The sequence below is a fragment of the Myotis myotis genome, unplaced genomic scaffold (assembly GCF_014108235.1).
Source record: "Myotis myotis isolate mMyoMyo1 unplaced genomic scaffold, mMyoMyo1.p scaffold_m19_p_2, whole genome shotgun sequence".
NCBI classification, from domain to species: Eukaryota; Metazoa; Chordata; class Mammalia; order Chiroptera; family Vespertilionidae; genus Myotis; species Myotis myotis.
Window position 1 is genome coordinate 25,060,232 of NW_023416324.1, and position 18,945 is coordinate 25,079,176.

The window sequence follows — 18,945 nt, forward strand, 5'->3', positions numbered from 1 at the left end:
TTCATATTTATAAATAATGTTTTTGATACTTGGAATTAAAATTTATACCATTTCTTTTCTGTCAGCTTATTGTAATATTAGATGTATTTGCATCGGGAAGCAAGTCTGTGGCTCTGTTAAATGTGTGCATTCAAGAAATGCATGAACTTTACTTCAGTGAATGGCCAAAAGACAGGCCTCCAGAGTAGTGCTTTCTCTTTCCACGGCTCTTAGTTCCCCAGTGTCACTTGAGCTTAAGTCATATGGATGTCTTTACTTTTAGCATATACAGTTCCCAGTTTTAAAAATAAATGCTAGCTAATCAGAAATCATTATGAGAGTAATAGAGTTGATCATTTATGATTGTAACCTTTCAGTTGTCTAGATGGCAGTGGCAATCTTCAAGTGACTTCCTCTTCAGTCTCTTCTACCTGCTTTTGGCTTACTTCTTTCTTTCTTTCTCTTAAATTTTTATTTATTTATTTGAGGGAGAGGAAGGAGGAGAGCGAGAACAAGAGAGAAATACCAGCCTATTGTTCCACTTATTTATGCATTCATTGGTTGTCTCTTGTATGTGCCCTGACCGGGAATTGAACCCACAACCTTGGTGCATGGGGACAATGCTCCAATCAACTGAGTTACCCGGCAAGGGCTGGCTGACTTATTTCTTATCTGAGTTTTGCAACTCAGATACTTATTTTTACTTTCAGACTGCACTGCTTTTCTTCTCTCTCTGTACATTTTCACCAATATTACCATTAATCTTCCAGTTACCTAGGCTTAAACCCACCCAATTGTTACCCTTCTCACCTGCCCCAACTTTGTGTCTCACACCTGCCAGGATGCTAAATTCTCTTCATTTACTTCTACAGTGTCTTCCCAGTCACATACCTCAGTTCATGACTTAATGCGCTTTCACTTGTGCTAGTTCACATGAGTAGCTCATCTGAGGTAGCTTCCAAACTAATCACTCATCACTCTACTGTCACTTACCCTCAGGCCTTTGCCTCTTTGCATGCTCAAAGACATTTAATGACTCCCTGTTGCCTATAAATAAAATCTAAACTAACCCAACGTTCAAAGCTTTCTACTATTTGGCCTTAACCTACCTTTCTTAGTTTTCACTATTCTTCTCAGTCCTTATATTGTAGGTAAAGAAAATCCTATTTTGTTCTCCAGTATCTTCTGTCAGTTTCCTCATTCTGTCTTGGCTGGTGGTTCTGCATCTTCCATGAAATACTTTTGGCCATCTTCCCTTCTGTAAAACTTTTCCTTATTCCTCAAGCATGAATAACCTCGCCTTCCTCCTAACTGCCATAACTCTTTATCAGTGCCTGTACTGTTATGGTCATTATTTTATGTAGTGCTTATCTCCCAAGTCCATAAGTTCACTAAAGTCATGATTTGTTTCTAATGTATCTTCTTATGACTCACCTTCTACCCCACCCAGTTTTATCCTCCGAGCCTAGCACAGTTTCTAGGCCATTATTTTAAAGAAAAATGCCAAGAGCAGCTTCATTTGTTAAAAGACTTTTATTTCAATTTTTAATACTGGATGATTTTTGATGCCTGTAAATTATTTTAGCTATTCTCTTTGCTACTGTGAGTCTTGTGTACATTGAGTTCTTCAAACTTTCAGATTCAAAATCAGAGATGAGTCAGAAAGACATAGAAATTATTTGCAATTCTAGTTTGATATTAATCTTTAAAATAATGTTTAGTTATATTAATTAAAGATATATTTTGAAGGCTGGCATAAATAAGAAAGGAAATCTATACTTTATATTAACACTTAAAAATGGCATCTAAAAATACATTTTCCTTTATATTCAAACATAATTGAATATCCAGATAATTAAAATGGCAACTATTTATGTTTAAACCATTTCTTATTAAAATAAGTTTGTCCAGGCTCTTTCCGGGTAGCTCAGTTGGTGAGAGCATCATCCCGATACACCAAGGTTGCGGGTTTGATCTCCGGTCAGGGCACATACAAGAATCAACCAATGAATGCATAAATAGAGGAACAACAAATCAATGTTTACCTTTCTCTCTCTCAAAATCAATTTAAACACACACACAGACACACAGACAGACACACACACGCACAGACACACACACACACGCACACACACACGCACAGACACACACACACACACACACACACACACTCACACGTTTGTCCATAGGACCTGGCACAAAGTAGCTGCTCAATAAAGGTTTGCCGAACTAAAGTGCTTCCTATGCTCCTGGGCCTTTTCAAATGTGACGTGGCATCTATCTGTTCTTAATGGTTCAAAGTCATCACCATGCCTTTATTATTAATCTGTGTGCTAATAGGGTTCTGTGGTTGTTCTCCTTATTAGACTGCCTCCAATATTCAGGCTTCCTCTCCCCTTTGTAGTCTGTTTTTAATCTACAGGAAACTTGAAATCCAAGCTAAGTATGGATGTTATATAAAATAAAATTTAGGATTCCAAGTGAGCTATATAAAGTCCATAGTTCTGCCATTTGTGTTGGCACATTTAGCTAGTCTGGGTGTTGTTTGTTTGTTTGTTTGTTTGTTTTTTAAATATATTTTTATTGATTTTTTTTACAGAGAGGAAGGGAGAGAGATAGAGAGCTAGAAACACCGATGAGAGAGAAACATCGATCAGCTGCCTCCTGCACATCTCCCACTGGGGATGTGCCCGCAACCCAGGTACATGCCCTTGACCGGAATCGAACCTGGGACCTTTCAGTCCGCAGGCCGACGCTCTATCCACTGAGCCAAACTGGTTTCGGCTAGTCTGGGTTTTTCGGGTTTTTTTCTTAAATCTGGATTCAAAGTTATGTTCTGGGGCTTGAAGTTACTAGAAGCCTCACTGGATTAGGGAGGCAGGAAGGGAGTTCTAGTTCATAGTCTGCCTTCGTATTTCAGATGCTCTCTTCTCTTCGCTCACAAGTGAAGGTAGTAGTGACAGAGGGAAAAATGAGGACTGGTGATTCTTCGACTTGTTTAAACTTTATTGTAGTCTCATGTTCAGATGATGCATGAGCTACATTGCATAGGAGAAAGAGCATTAGAAGGTCTGATTCTCATTCTCATGGTACTATTTCTACCCACTGGGTGCCTTGGAAGAATCTCTGTAGACTTTCAGGGTCGGTTCTCTCTTTTGGAATGGTGGGATAATTATTCTGCCTGCACTGCTAGGTTATGGCAGAATCAAAGTAAAGGTAATGCTTATGAAAACCTGTAAAGCAGCAAAGTGCTATGTATGTGTGTTCTGTTTACTGTTGATATTTAAATGTACCTAGTAAAGATTGGTCTTTTATTGACTATTGGTACTGTTATCCATCTTAATGTGACTTTTTGCCTCAGCAGCTTGTTCTGTATCTTTGTGTAGGCATAAACAGCTGGAAGATATCCTGGTTCTGGCCAAACAGTTTCATGAGACAGCTGAGCCTATTTCTGACTTCTTATCTGTCACAGAGAAAAAGCTTGCTAACTCAGAACCTGTTGGCACACAGACTGCCAAAATACAGCAGCAGATCATTCGGCACAAGGTAGGAAGTAGTTATGGTAAATGAAAACAAAAAACTGGAATCAGAAATCCTGGAAATTAGAAAACTGCCTGCAACATGCTACCAAGATGTATTTGGGGGGGGGAGGGGGGGTTAAAGTTTAAAACATGGTCAGATTATTAATTGGAGTAGTCACATCCTTGATAGATACTTATACACTACCATCATTTAAAAAAAACAAACAGCTATTGTGTTATTTTTGCCCTTCAATAGGTAAACTTTTTGTATTGTTAATTTATTGCATCACTTGTTCATTGTTTCATGTTTACTTTTCATTTATTTTGTTTCTGTTATTCATTTTTTCCGTTTGGATTTCCAGGCTCTGGAGGAGGAAATAGAAAGCCATGCAACAGATGTGCACCAGGCAGTCAAAATCGGGCAGTCCCTCTCCTCCCTGACATGTTCTGCAGAACAGGGTGTGCTCTCAGAAAAGCTAGACTCATTGCAGGCCCGGTACAGTGAGATTCAAGACCGGTGCTGTCGGAAAGCAGCCCTGCTTGAACAAGCACTGTTTAACGCTAGACTGTTCGGGGAGGATGAGGTAGAGGTGCTCAACTGGCTGGCTGAGGTTGAGGACAAGCTCAGTTCAGTGTTCGTAAAGGATTACAGACAGGATGTCCTGCAGAAACAGCATGCTGACCATCTGGTATTCATGTTTTCCATTCTTATTGTTTATGTTACCAGTTATTTTATAATTTTGATTCATGTTTCTCTTCATTTCTTTGCTTTTTTATTCCTACCATTTCAACTTTATGTACAATTACATACTTGTTGCTTAGAACTAAATCTTTTTTCTGACAAGTCCCTGGGAATACTTGCACTTAAACTGAATCAGTAATTCTAGACGATGATCCAGAGTGTAGTCAGGGGCCATCTCAATTCCAATTCAGGTTTTACATCCTTTGGTAATGTATGTCACCCAGTTTCCATTCGAACAGAAGCTTTCATAAAACCAGATTGCCTAAATAGTTCCCAAGGTTTGATTATATAGCTATAACTTTAAAAATATTTCTAGAATTTATATGATCAAATTCCTGGGATTCTGCATCATCTTAGAAAGAATAATTTGCTCTTTTCATTTCATCAAATGAAATTCATTTCATGAGATTTCTTTGGGGATGGTAAAAATAGACAAAGCAAGGAGGGGGGGGGGTTGTTGTTATTGATAATCTGAAATTCTTCTGCTTCATTGATTTCAAATATTGAAAGTTTTTAACTAGGATTTAAATCTGCCTACTTCTTGTTGACTTTCTTCTTTTGAAATTTCTGTCTTATTCTTTGTTTTGGACATAGTAGACATTTTTCTGAATTCTACTCTACCTTTTTTAGGTTCAGGTTTGGTAGCAATAGATTGTAAAGTTGATTTAATCCTAAAACTCTTTTCATCCAGTACAAAAGAAAGCTTGCCTATAAGTATCTGATTTAATTATTTTGAATAATTAATGGTGTAACCAAAGATATAATGAAAGAGTCAAATATCTGATGTTCAAACTAAACTGGTATTCATCTCCTTACTTTAAATTTCATCTCTTAAAAGTCTCATTTCTTTCCCTTTGTCGTGCCATAGTTTTAGGATTAATGGTATTCTTTCCTTTCAGGCTTTAAATGAAGAAATTGTTAACAGAAAGAAGAATGTAGATCAAGCTATTAAAAATGGTCAGGCTCTTCTAAAACAAACCACAGGTACTTTGAAAAGTGCATCTCTTAGCACCTCTATATGTTTACAGACAATCACATATCCAGGGAAATAGCACCCTGCATTAGCCACTTCTCTTTGGATATAGTAGTTTAGTATTCACTGATTATATTGCCATGTCCTTATCATGTGTGCTTCTCTGACCCCCCGTCAGCCAGCAGCCTGGGTTTCTATTTCCTGCAAACCCTTTTGGAAACTAAAAAACTTTGTGTCTCACATCTGCTTGTAGATGATGACTCCCCCTGTCCTCTAATATGTTGAATGCCAGCATTCACTGAAAGGTTTGGGGAACGTCTAGAAACACCTGCAGATGAACTCAGATCCTAATAATCTCAGAAGTGGCTTCTTTATTTTTTTAAAATAATTCTTTATTGTTTATTTAATATTGAAAGTATTAAATATGTCCCCCTTTCTTCCCCATTGTTCCCCCCAGCCCACCCCTGCCCCCAGCCCCCTGCCCCAGGCCTTCACCTATTGTCTGTGTCCATGGGTTATGCATATACGCATACAAAGTTGATTACCTCCTGCCCACCCACCTTCCCTCCGAGACTCCGAATTCTGTTTCATGCTTCTATGTCTGGATAGAAGTGGTTTCTTTATTGATTAAAACGTTTATTTCCCTCCTGTCTTAGTGTGGGATGCTAGGTGAAATATCTATCGTAGGAAGAGAGCATCTATAAAATGTAAGATCTGATTTGAAGAAAGGAGGATTAAGGAACTCGCTCATCTCTAGAAGGCGACTCCCTCATGTTCTCTTAAATATGAATAATTGTGTGTGCCTTCCCACAGGTGAAGAGGTTTTGCTTATCCAAGAGAAACTAGACGGAATAAAGACTCGCTATGCAGACATCACAGTCACTAGCTCCAAGGCCCTCAGAACTTTAGAGCAAGCCCGGCAGCTGGCCACCAAGTTCCAGTCTACTTATGAGGAACTGACTGGGTGGCTGAGGGAGGTGGAGGAGGAGCTGGCAGCCAGTGGAGGACAGTCTCCCACAGGGGAGCAAATACCCCAGTTTCAGCAAAGACAGAAGGTAAGCTGTCATTTCACACTAAAAGGAAAAGAATTCTTCTTAGAATCCTTGCATTTAAATTCTTAAGTTTTATCACTAACTCTACCTTAAATCTAAACCAAAAATTTTTGTTTGCCTCCTTTCTTATTTACTCATGGACAGTAAGACTGTACATAAAGGCAGGCCACGTGTTATATCTGAAAAAGAAAAAAAAATTGAATCTTGCCGTAGCTGGTATGGCTCAGTGGATAGAGCATCAGCCTGCAGACTGAATGGTCCCAGGTTCGATTCTGGCCAGGGGCACATGCCTAGGTTGCCGGCTCGATCCCCAGTGGGGGGCGTACAGAAGTCAGCCAATCAATGATTCTCTCTCATCATTGATGTTTCTGTCTCTCTCCCCCTCTCCCTTCCTCTCTGAAATCAATTAAAAATATATATATTTTTTTAAAAGATTGAATCTCAAATCCCTAGGAAGTTTGCTTTGTATAAAACACTTTAGAATTTGCTTTCATGATTCATTTGCTAAAGCGTGCTGCATGGTTATGTTTAATTCTCTTGCAGGATCTAGTGCAGTTCTGGATGCACAGCAATAGGTACTTAAAATGCCTGAGAGTAAAGCACTGAAGTAAGGAGGAAAAAGAAAGAAGCACTGATAGTTTTATGCAAAGAGAGCTTGGCTCAAGAAGTCGTACAGACAGTTCTAAGCAGCAGCTAAGCCTAAAATCAGGCTTGGAACAATTGAAAAATCTGAGACAATAAAAAATAAGTAAAGGAAGGAGGTCAAAGCCCTGCTGGGATATGTGGCAGAGACACCACTTTCCACCCAGCACAGCTGCTAATGTGCTTAATTTAGCAAGGTCTGGCCTGAAAACTTTTTTCCCTCCTTAGGAATTAAAGAAAGAGGTTATGGAGCACAGGCTGGTGTTGGACACGGTGAATGAGGTGAGCCGTGCACTCTTGGAGCTGGTGCCCTGGAGAGCCAGAGAAGGGCTGGATAAACTGGTGTCGGATGCTAATGAGCAGTACAAGCTGGTCAGTGACACTGTTGGACAAAGGGTAGAGGAAATTGATGCTGCTATTCAGAGATCACAACAGGTAATGTTTATAAACACCTCTGCATTACTATATTAGGCAATGGAGATACGTGTGTGGAAGGTCAATTGGGGAAAATAAAAGGAGATATATGTACTACTATTTGTAATACTTTAAACAATAAAAAAAAGAAAAAGTACAAAAAAAAGAAACACAAAACTATGACCCACATAAATATAGGCTCAGGAGTAGGAAAAATGAGATAAAAGTAAATCCAATGCAGTCATTTCAGTGATGGGAAGTAATTGGGTAAAGGTATGTAAGAATGGATTTGGTTTGACCCAAATTATTTGACCCATTTGAGCAGAAAACTTTGGGAAGAGTCTAAGTGCCTTCTCCTTAGCTAATGCCCTGGTACAAGGCAGGTGGTGATGGGAGTAGATTATACCTAGACCACAAGATCCAAATGCATCACAATTTTAGTTTGACATACTCAACTGTTTAGCATTAGATGGAAGAGGGGAGGGAACCAAGAACTATAATTACTACCAAATATGCCTACCAAAATAGCAGAGCCATCCAAAATAGTACCCTCCCAAGTAAACACAGGTGTCATATTGCACTCCATCTTTTTTCCTTCCCACTTGAAAAAGTTACTGGCTTTTCGTTGTAGCAGGAATGCACCTAATTAATATGCTATGGTATAAAAATAATATTACATGATTCCTTGGGTTCATAGTGATCAATAATTGCTTTGTGAACTACACAGAAGTTTGCTCTGACTGCAAGTGCATTCCAGTATGTCTTGATTAATACCTCTAATCTTAGCCAGATAATTGAGCATAAAATTATCGTGCTTGAGAGCTTTCTTTTCTTTTTAAATATTAGTGTAGATTGGCAGAGTTGAAGAGGAAGAGATAAAAGAGTCAAGGACCCAGATCAAACAGCAGTCAAGTAGAACATGTTCTTAGTTTTTCTTTGTCACTTCTTAACTTTTTAAAGGTTTGCTTTTCCAGCTGAGTGAGGACTTCCAAGTTAACTTGACTCAGCTGTCTGCTGCCATGCTAGTTTATATTTAAACATGACCAAAACTGTTCATTGTATGGCTAGGAAGAAGGATTGACAGAAAGAGCACGGCCTCATAAAAGCAGATTAGAAGTACATTTCTTTTTAAGAGTGTCAATTTCCATTGTTGTTTCTAGCTGTAGGACCACTAACTAGGTTCTATAACTTCTTTCTAAAGAAGTTGAAATAGGATCAATCATATTTGTTGAAGTATAAGCAATTCTAGATTTTCTGCATCTTGATTTGAATTCTAAGAAGGCCGGCCCCTGGCTCTGTATAACATGGTCATTTTTTCGACATGTCTATTAGTATGAGCAAGCTGCTGATGCAGAACTAGCTTGGGTTGCTGAGACAAAACGGAAACTGATGGCCCTTGGTCCAATTCGCCTGGAACAGGACCAGACCACAGCCCAGCTGCAGGTACAGAAGGTAAGTGTAACACTGACGTATCCATTGTGTCCTGAGCTAGTATAATCCACTTAGCTTAGAGTGACTAGGAAAGAGTGTCTGACTACTGTTGCAAGTCAAGTGGAATGATGCAATGTCATGATGGTGGATAAAGATTAATTCTATAAATACTTGGTTAGGATGAGGAAGAGATTTTTTGCTTTGCGAAAAGGTAGAAATAGGCTCATTAATCTAGGAAAGGTTAATTTTATGAATGATTTTCATGAGGGAAAATATTTTTATAAGCTATTAAAAGATAAGCATTGAATATGTGTGGATAGGCAGAGTGTCAAACTAGACAAGAACAATTTTTGATGTGGCTTTTTTAAGCGAATTTTTCATAGGAGTGTCTAACTTCACTGACACAGGCTTGGGATCCTTTTACTTCTTGATTTAAATTGTAATTTACTTTTCTCAAAGGCTTTCTCCATTGACATCATTCGACACAAAGATTCAATGGATGAACTCTTCAGTCATCGTGGTGAAATCTTTGGCACATGTGGAGAGGAGCAAAAAGCTGCATTACAGGTGAATTGCATTTTGTTTTTTCACCATATTCTTGTCTTGATTACCGTGAATTAGAAGTACAGTTGTGGAATTATACTTTAAGAAGTTTAAATTACAGCTTTTTTCCTCCATTACTAATAATGGTGTTAAACACCTGCTTGATGTTCTGGGGAATTCAGACTCAACCCTGTGCTCACAAATGTCTAAACAGCCATACTGTATAATGTGAAATACGTTGCAAATCCATCTTCTTTAATCAGGGGAATTGCTACTTATCCTCAGTCCATAATGAGTGACTTTGAGTTACCTTTCAAAAATCTATGATAGATTTTTTTGAAATCATATGCAGATATTAATTTTTTCTTCGAGTCCTAAAGATTACACCCATTTCTAAAAGCTTGGCCACAAGTTAGTTTGTACGCCAGTTTTATTTTATTTTTATATATGGTACAGGTAACCCAAACATACAGCTCATAAATCCAGGTTTGTGGAGACTTTTTTTCCAATTACAGTTTGCATTCAATATTATTTTTTATTAGTTTTAGGTGTACAGCATAGTTGATAGACAGTCGTACTTTAAAAGTCTTCCCTCAATATTTTCAGAACCCACCTGGCACCATGCATACTATTATAATAGTATTAACTATATTTCCTATGCTATACTTAATACCCGTGACTGTTTTATAATCACCAATCTGTACTTCTCAATCCCTTCATTCTTTCACCCAGTCTCCCCCTTCCCCTCCCCACTGGCAAACATGAGTCTCTTCTAAGTCTCTGAGTCAAGTCTGTTTCTATCTTGTTTATTTATTTTGTTATTAATTCCACATATAAGTGAAATCATATGATATTTGTCTTTCTCTGATTTCACTTAGCATAATACCCCTCAGGTTCGTCCATGCTGTCGCAATGGTAAAATTTCATTCTTTTTTTATGACCAAGTGATAGTCTATTACATGTATGTACCATAGCTTTTTTATCCACTCATCTATTGATGAGCACTTGGTTGCTTCTATATCGTGGCTATTATAAATAATGCTGCAGTGAACATAGGGATGGATATATTCTTTAGAATTAGTGTTTTAGTTTTATTCTGATAAATTCCCAGAAGTGAAATCACTGGGTTATAAGGCAGTTCCATTTTTTAATTTTTTGAGGAACCTCTGTACTGCTTGTGGCGACTTTTTTATCAGAGGAAAAAAGGCAAGTTAAACTTCATGGGCAAAGACTCCATCATAGCCCCTGAGATGTTCAGTCTTAAACTGATGCATTATAATAATGTATATCTAAAGTTGTAAAAGGTTATTCACTAAAAGGTTAATTTTGCTGTGTTGTGTTTTTTTACTGTATTCGAAATAACTTTCCTATTTTAAAAATTATACAAGTAAGACATATATGTTTGATAGGAAAGTTAGAAAATTAAATATAAAGAAAATAAAAATCACTTGCAATCTTACTAGATTAGTTCATATATTTTAACATTTTGTTATTTATTTTTTTAGACTTTTTAATGTATATATATATCTACTTTTTTTGTTCATAGGAAAAGACGGAGTCTCTAATACAGCAATATGAAGCCATTAGTCTGCTCAACTCAGAGCGTTATGCCCGCCTTGAGCGGGCACAGGTCTTGGTGAACCAGTTTTGGGAAACTTATGAGGAACTTAGCCCCTGGATTGAGGAAACTCGGGTATTGATAGCACAATTGCCTCCTCCAGCTATTGATCATGAGCAGCTCAGGCAACAGCAGGAGGAAATGAGGGTAAGGAGTATGCCTCGTTTTATTTAATTGCAGAACTGAAAATGGGCTCCATGATCTATTCAAGTTTATATTATGAAATTCTTAATCAGAATTTCTCTGCATAATAAAAATACATATCTGAATTTTTTTTTTTTTTATTTTGTCCTTTAATATGAATCAGGAGCTATCAGGAACCTGGGTATTGCAGAAGTAAACAAAGAACTAAGTAAACACCAAGGGAATTTAACATCTTTCCAATGACAATGGGGTGTTGTTAGACTTAGGGTGTGGTTGGTGCTCTTTCCATTGGTTAGGCCCCAGCTGGAGTGAGTGAGAGCCAGGAAGAACTATCACAAAGCATTTCTGCAAGTAGGTAAGATGAAAGGGAGATTTGTGGACACATCAAGGAATGCTATGACCACATTAAAAAGATACTTTTTAAATGTTTATTTTATTTGGTTTATGGCTTGTGCTTATTCCTATCTCTGTATTCCTGTAAGTGGAAGGATGTAAACCAGAAGTAGCCAGTAGTAAAGTCAAGGAGAGGTTGGATTATCAGAAATGTTGCTATTTGTGGCTTGTCCTACTTAGTATCTCTGTCTTGGGAGGAAGACAGATATTAAACCATGGAAATTACAGTTACTACATTTAAATATTTATGAGTACAAATTTATGGTGGGATAAATTTGTATTGGAGGGTGAGAGAGAGAGGATGTGGCCTGGGAAGGCTTCCAAGTGATGGGACATCTGAACTGGGTTTTAACAGTTGAGAGAATCGGGTAGTGTCAGATCCCAAGACTTAGGTGTTTTTCCCCCTCCGTAAATGATGAAATGCTGGGACTTAATTACTTGGTTTGTTTTTTCAAAGTTGGTATGAGCTCTGATCAAAGCACTTAAGCGGGGCGGCGGGGGGAGGGGGGGGGGATAAGGACACATATGTAATAACTTAATAAAGAAAAAACATACTATTAGAAACCTAAAAAAAGCACTTAAGCAAATAAACTGGATAAAAAATGCTTATTTTAATCCATATTTCTTTAAATAGCAACTAAGGGAATCCATTGCTGAACACAAACCTCATATTGATAAACTGCTAAAGATAGGCCCTCAACTAAAGGAGCTAAACCCTGACGAGGGTGAAATGGTGGGAGAGAAATACCAGAAAGCAGAAAGCACGTACGCCCAAATTAAAGGAGAGGTGCGCCAGCGGGCCCTGGCTCTGGACGAGGCTGTTTCCCAGTCAGCTCAGGTACGTGTGTGTCTTAAAGTCACAAAACCTTCAGCGAGCCTTTAGTCTGAGCGAGATGTTTCTGTATCAGCTACATCTGCATGCTCAGGAGTGTCTAGACCAGCATGCTGGCGGTCCATTACCAGAGACTAGGAACCCTTGTTGGTCTGCATTTTTATTGCAAGGATCATGAGTATGCTGGCGCTGCAAGGAGGATGAAATGCGTCTCAGTTGGTACATACTGTCTGCTGATAGTTTCCTTGAAAATTTTATATTGTGATGATCCGTTAGCAGGGATAGTTCTGGGTAAATTCACCCTGAAGCCTAAAGGAAAGTCATATTCCTGTTGGACCTGTTACTTTCGAGACTTAGAAGACAGCGCATTAGATCTCTTGCTCAGGAGGCCACCAGCTAGCTCCTAACTCAAGGAGAGATGCTTGGGGAGAGAGAAGTAAGAGCCAGAGAGAAAGAAACCACAGTGGAGCAGTGGGGTGGAAGCATGTAACTACATACTGTTTAACTATTACTGTTAGTGGTACTTTGTGATGTCGGTATTTTATTCCTGTTTAGTCAGTATTCTTGGTTAATATTTGTACTTATTCAAGTTTCTCCCCCCCACCTTCCGTCCCATCTCCCACTCACATTGTGGAATGTGTTACTTTGTGTTGTTGCTGCCTGCTCCTGTCTTCCCCACATCGTCACATTTCATTGTTGTGTTGACCGCGCCCACCATTACAGATTACAGAGGTAAGGTACTCACCCCCACTGGGATTAGGGTATTTTTATGAAGCTGAGAGTTAAGGATTACCTATCAGGAAATTTCCCTTTACTTCAGTGGGATGCATTTTATTAGTGCAGTTTATTATGTCAGTTTCATTTGGGATGGAACCTAGAAGTGAGGGAGTGATGAGAAGTGATTTTGTTAAGAAAATCCCACCATGTATTTCTTTATAGGATACTTACAGTTGATAAGACTTATTCTGATGAATGAATCCAGAGTTGGTTTTAGATAGCTTTTTTTAGGGGGGCCAGCTTACCTGTTTTGCCCCTCTTTCTCCTCTCTCTGCTTCAGATTGTAACTGAAATTTTACAATTATAGTCATGTTACTCAAAGTACCAGAAAAGTGAAAAGGTAGTTATTCTTTTAGAAAAAGGTTAGGTTTGGCCTTCCTTAATTACCTTTCATTGTGCCAACATTTTCCTTTCTCACCGTCACATATGCTGTTTTTTAAATTGCATGCTATAATAATTTTAACTCCAAGACATTGAGCATATTGAGTTCCCCATTCATTTACATAGTTGGTGGAGGGCATCTAACTTGTTGGTCTAACTTATTGCATGCAACTATCATCTGAGATGTTGACACACTGAGTCTCACCAGTTTCATAGTGTTGTCTCTTTCTCGTCACATTTCTGGTATATTACATTTTTATTCTCAAAATAGACATTTATTTTCTTGTTCTAATGGGCCAGCTCTGGTGTACTATGCCCAAACCAGCTAGCCAACCCCAACAGCCATCAGGCTAGGCTATGTGCAGTTTCTCCTCAACAGTAGTAGATTTATACTTCGACCTTATTCCCTAACATTTCCCCCAGAAGTGTGATGAAGTATTGCTGTGGCTAATGGTCTGACATTTATTCAGTTCCATGATAAAATCGAGCCCATGTTGGAGACTCTGGAGAACCTTTCTTCTCGCTTGCGTATGCCACCACTGATCCCTGCTGAAGTCGACAAGATCAGAGAGTGCATCAGTGACAATAAAAGTGCCACCATGGAGCTAGAAAAACTTCAGCCTTCCTTTGAGGCTCTGAAGCGCCGTGGAGAAGAGCTCATTGGACGATCTCAGGGGGCTGACAAGGATCTGGCTGCAAAAGGTGCTTGATGAATTGAATTATTTTTAAAGAAAATGAATACAATAAATTCTAGGCTGAGGTTACCTCCAGTGTCCCACCAGATGTACTTTATTGAATGTGAAGGCAGTCCCCAAGTAATGAGTATTCCAGAAAGTCATTTGGGAGTCATTTAGAATTCAGAACACATCTGCCCATTGAAACAAGGTTACAATTGGTAGTTAGATTCCCAGGCCAGAAAACAAATGCTCCTTTAACCCCTGATATGAATGAACTGCAGTATCATTCGTGTGTAGAACATACTACCTTTTATAACATTTTCCATGGGAAACATAGCAAGTTCAACACAGAACACTGGAAATAAAGTTCTCATCTCAGTCCTTTTGCAAGTTAGGGGTTTTTTATCTGAGCAGTACATTTATGTATTTGTTTATTTATTTAAATTATTTTTTAACCTTGTATTTATTTAAATTATTTTATTTTATTTTTAACCTTTATTGCCAAGATTATTACAGATGTACCTCTCCACCCCCCCACATTACCCCTCCCCACCTGGTTCCCGCCCTACTCCCCAGACCTTTGCCACCCCATTGTCTGTGTCCGTAGGTAATGCATATGTCTATACAAGATATTTGCTTAATCTCTTCCCATCCTCACCCCCCTTCCCTCTGAGAATTGTCAGTCTGCTCCATTTCCATGCCTCTGATTCTATTTTTTTTTTTTTTTTTAAAATGCATTTTTATTGATTTGCCTCTGATTCTATTTTATTCGCCAGTTTATTCTGTTCATTGGATTTCTTATTCGTTTATTTTGATTTTTTAGATTCAATTGTTGATAGGTATGTATTTGAACTATTTTGTAGTTCATATTTTTTATTTTTCTCCTTATTCCTCTTCTTAAAGACTGCCCTTCAGCATTTCATATAATACTGGTTTGGTGGTGATGAACTCCTTTAGCTTTTTCTTCTCTGTGAAGATCTTTATCCGACTTTCAATTCTAAATGATAGCTTTGCTGAGTAGAGTAATCTTAGTTGTAGGTCCTTGCTATTCATCACTTTGAATATTTCTTGCTACTCCCTTCTGGCCTGCTTAGTTTCTGTTGAGAAATCAGCTGATAGTCGTATGGGCATTCCCTTGTAGATAACAAGCTGCTTTTCTCTTGCTGCTTTTAAGATTCACTCTTTGTCTTTAGCCCTTGGCATTTAATTATGATGTGTCTTGGTGTGGTCCTTTTAGGGTTCCTCTTGTTTGGGACACTCTGTGCTTCCTGGACTTGTAAGCCTATTTCTTTAACCAGGTAGGGGAAATGTTCTGTCATTATTTCTTCAAATAGGTTTTTAATATCTTGCTCTTTTTCTCTTCCTTCCATATGGTAATATTCATACCATAATGCAAATATTGGTATACTTGAAGTTGTCCCAGAGGCTCCTTACACTATCTTCATATTTTTGGATTCTTATTTCTTTTTGCTCTTCTCATTGGGTGTTTTTTGCTTCCTCATATTTCATATCATTGATTTGATTCTCAGAATCCTCTACTCTACTGTTGAATCCCTGTATTTTTTATTTCAGTCAGTGTATGCTCAATTTCTGACTGGTCCTTTTCCATAGTTCTTGTCTTTTTCACTAAAATTCTTAAAAGTCTCACTAAGTCCCTTGGAGGTTTCTAGAAGATTTTTGAGTAACTTTATAACCGTGGTTTTGAACTCTGTATCCAGTAGTTTGCTTTCTTCCATTTCTTTCATTTGTGACATGTTTCTTTGTCTCTGCATTTTGGCTGCTTCCCTATGTTTGTTTCTATGTGTTGGGTAGAGCTGCTATGTCTCCTTGAGTTGGCAGAATGGCCTTGTGTAGTAGGTGTCCTACAGGGCCCAATGGCTCAGCCTCCCCAGTCACCTGAGCTGAAACTCGATTGCACCCCTTTGTGGGCTTTGAGCACAGTCTTGTAGTTGAGACTTGATTGCTGTTGGTGTCACTGGGAGGAATTGACCTCCAGGCCAATTGGCTGTGAGGACCAGCTGCGGCCACAGTGGGAGAGCTGCTGTGCAGGAGACACCCCTTCAGTGGGGCTTTGGTATTCACTGAATGTGTTGCTTATGGATGTGTAGAGTTGTGATCTGGTGTGGTCTGACATTGACCACTGGGTACACTGTGTCTTGGATATCCAGGGAGGTGCAAAGTCAGTCAGAGCCCGGGGCCACCCAGCAGGAGCTACAGAGAGATCTGCAGATTTCTCCTCTTTGTAATGGGTTTGGAAGTGCCCAGATGAGGCCCAGCTATGAAGCAAGGCAGGCTGGTGCAGGGTCTTGGGCCTTTTATTAATAGGTTTGGGGCTCCCTGACCCAGCTGCAGCTTGTTAGAGAGGTTTTTAGCCTGAGCAAGGACAGGCCATTCATATGCAAAAGCTGCTGCACACAGCTTGGGTGGGGTTGTAAATTGGATGGGGCAAGGTCTCGGGCAATCACCAGGGTGGAGCAAACAGAAATGGCTGCCAGTCAGGCCTGTGACCGGAGAGGTCCCAGAACAGTAACAATGACCCCTGCCAGCACCTCCGTTTGGTAGAAAGCTGCCCCCGAGTTCCTGCCCCGATGCCAGACAATCCATTTCCTCCTCATAAGTGTCTTTGTTCCCCCAGAGCTTTGCCCTGGTCTGGGAGCTTGTAAGTTCAGCTCGTGTTGCTGGCCTTTTAAGAGGAGCAGCTTGGTCTCCAGCAGCCTCTGTGTCACTGAGCCCCAATCCCCACTGGTTTTTACAGCCCGTAGGGACTTCTTTTCCCAGCTCTGGGACCCTGGGCTGGAGTCTGGTGTGGGGCTGGGACCCCTTGCTCCTTATGGGTGGCCTCCACAGAGATGATCTCCCTCCCGATTAAAAAAGCACGTGAGTGTCAGACCACCCTGTTCCTTGCCTTCGCACTTCCTACCAGTCTCAATGTGCTTTCTCTACTTCTCTAGTTGTAGGACTTCCATTCAGCTAGCTTTCGGCGGTTCTGGGTGATGGCTGTTCTGTATTTTAGTTGTAATTTTGATGTGGTTGTGGGAAGCGGCGAGTACAGGTGTTTCCCTACGCCACCGTCTTGGTTCCTCCTCCTGAGCAGTGCCTTTATATTAGATGGTAACTCATTCCCAGTTTACTTCTGTGATCTCTTTATGTGGGAAACCAATGTAGGTGTAAATGTAAACATAATAAAGTTAAGATAGGTATATATAAATTCTTTTTGAAAGATAATTTTAGAGAAAATGTGAGACTTAGATGGTATTTCTGATGAGGCTTGGAGAAGTCCTATTCTTACCTCTTTTTTACCCCTCAGAAATCCAGGACAAATTGGATCAAATGGTATTCTTCTGGGAGGACATCAAAGCTCGGGCTGAAGAGCGAGAAATTAAGTTTCTTGATGTCCTAGAACTAGCGGAGAAGTTCTGGTATGACATGGCTGCTCTCCTTACCACCATCAAAGACACCCAGGACATCGTCCACGACTTGGAAAGCCCAGGCATTGACCCATCCATCATCAAGCAACAGGTTGAAGCTGCTGAGGTAAGAAAAAACAAAACTCCTTCTCTTATGTGTTTGTTTTCTGAAAAAGGCACTTTTTCCAAGTACGTTGTGTTAACTGCTTAGCTAAGCTGAGTTGCCTTAAAAGTTGTTTACGTTTAAGAGGATATTTTCCACTTGAAAAAAGTATATGCTCATTATAGATTTCCTTTTTTATTATAAGTACAAGTTTGTATGACCTCCACCAACTGTGATAGGTTCCATCATACAAAACTAATTTTCTTGTCAGTTTTAAACTTAACAATTCAAATTAATAGAATATGTTTAGAAAATTCAGTTTTGCTTTCATTTCTGAATTTAGTCCTTGCTATAGTGTGCATCAAGCATGTCAAACTCGCGGCCTGCGGTGAGTTTAATTAAACAAGGCATGCGGCCCACCAGCCACAAGTTTGACATGCTTAGACATTATTCTGTTTCTCAAATATGTTTCTTTAATGCAGAAAAAAATAGAAGGTCGAAAAGCAAATAAATTCTTGATTCATCATCCAAAGATAATAATTATTACATTGACATACCTTTTTCTAGTCTTTTGGGGGAGCGTAGTTTTTTATTTCTTTTTAAATACTTTTTTTTTTTTTTAATTTCAGAGAGGAAAGAAGAGGAGAGAGAAATAGAAACATCAATGTTAGAGAATCATTGATTGGTTGCCTCCTGCATGCCCCCCACTGGGGATGGAGCCTGCAACCTGGGCATGTGCCCTGACCAGGAATCGAACCGTGACCTCGTGGTTCATAGGTTTGATGCTCAACCACTGAGCCACTCCAGCAGGGCTAGTTTTTATTTTTATTAAATGCATTTCTCCCCTCATTTTGTCCATTTAGTATAAGCTAAGCCTGTCTTAGTATTATCTCTCTCATATCTTTTATTTCAGCTAGTCTCCTCTCCCCACCCCTGTTATTTTTAGGACCTGGCAGGGAACTAACTTTGTTCTAGATTATGTAGCCTAGTGTTCCTATTATTCTAGTCTCTCAGCTCTTAAATCTGTGACTTGTGCAGTACTCTTTTACCCTTGTTGATATACTTCTGGGTAATGTATTAGACTTTGGCTATAGATTATAATGTCCTTGGGAGCAGGAAGGATGAACCTTTGGTAAATTATTTAAGCTCATATACCTTTCTCAGACTGTTTCATATATATTGTTCTATGTAGTTAATAGATATGTACATAAATATGAAAAATAACTAGAGTCTGAAAATTCACTATGTATATAAGTGAAATAATAACAATGAAAGGTTTTTGTGAATTTGACAGATTCTGTTCAACATCTGCTATT

At 39.1% G+C, this 18,945-nt stretch overlaps 1 protein-coding gene across 1 annotated transcript in view; it reads left to right on the forward strand.

Moving 5' to 3' along the window:
- Positions 1-18,945, forward strand: part of MACF1 (microtubule actin crosslinking factor 1) — a 280,203-nt gene that overhangs the window by 227,858 nt on the left and 33,400 nt on the right. The window contains 12 exon segments of the mRNA XM_036348376.1: positions 3,366-3,525; positions 3,863-4,189; positions 5,142-5,226; positions 6,029-6,270; positions 7,138-7,344; positions 8,656-8,775; positions 9,214-9,321; positions 10,844-11,062; positions 12,087-12,290; positions 13,008-13,016; positions 13,913-14,144; positions 17,427-17,653. Coding sequence (XP_036204269.1) covers positions 3,366-3,525; positions 3,863-4,189; positions 5,142-5,226; positions 6,029-6,270; positions 7,138-7,344; positions 8,656-8,775; positions 9,214-9,321; positions 10,844-11,062; positions 12,087-12,290; positions 13,008-13,016; positions 13,913-14,144; positions 17,427-17,653 — 2,140 coding nt within the window.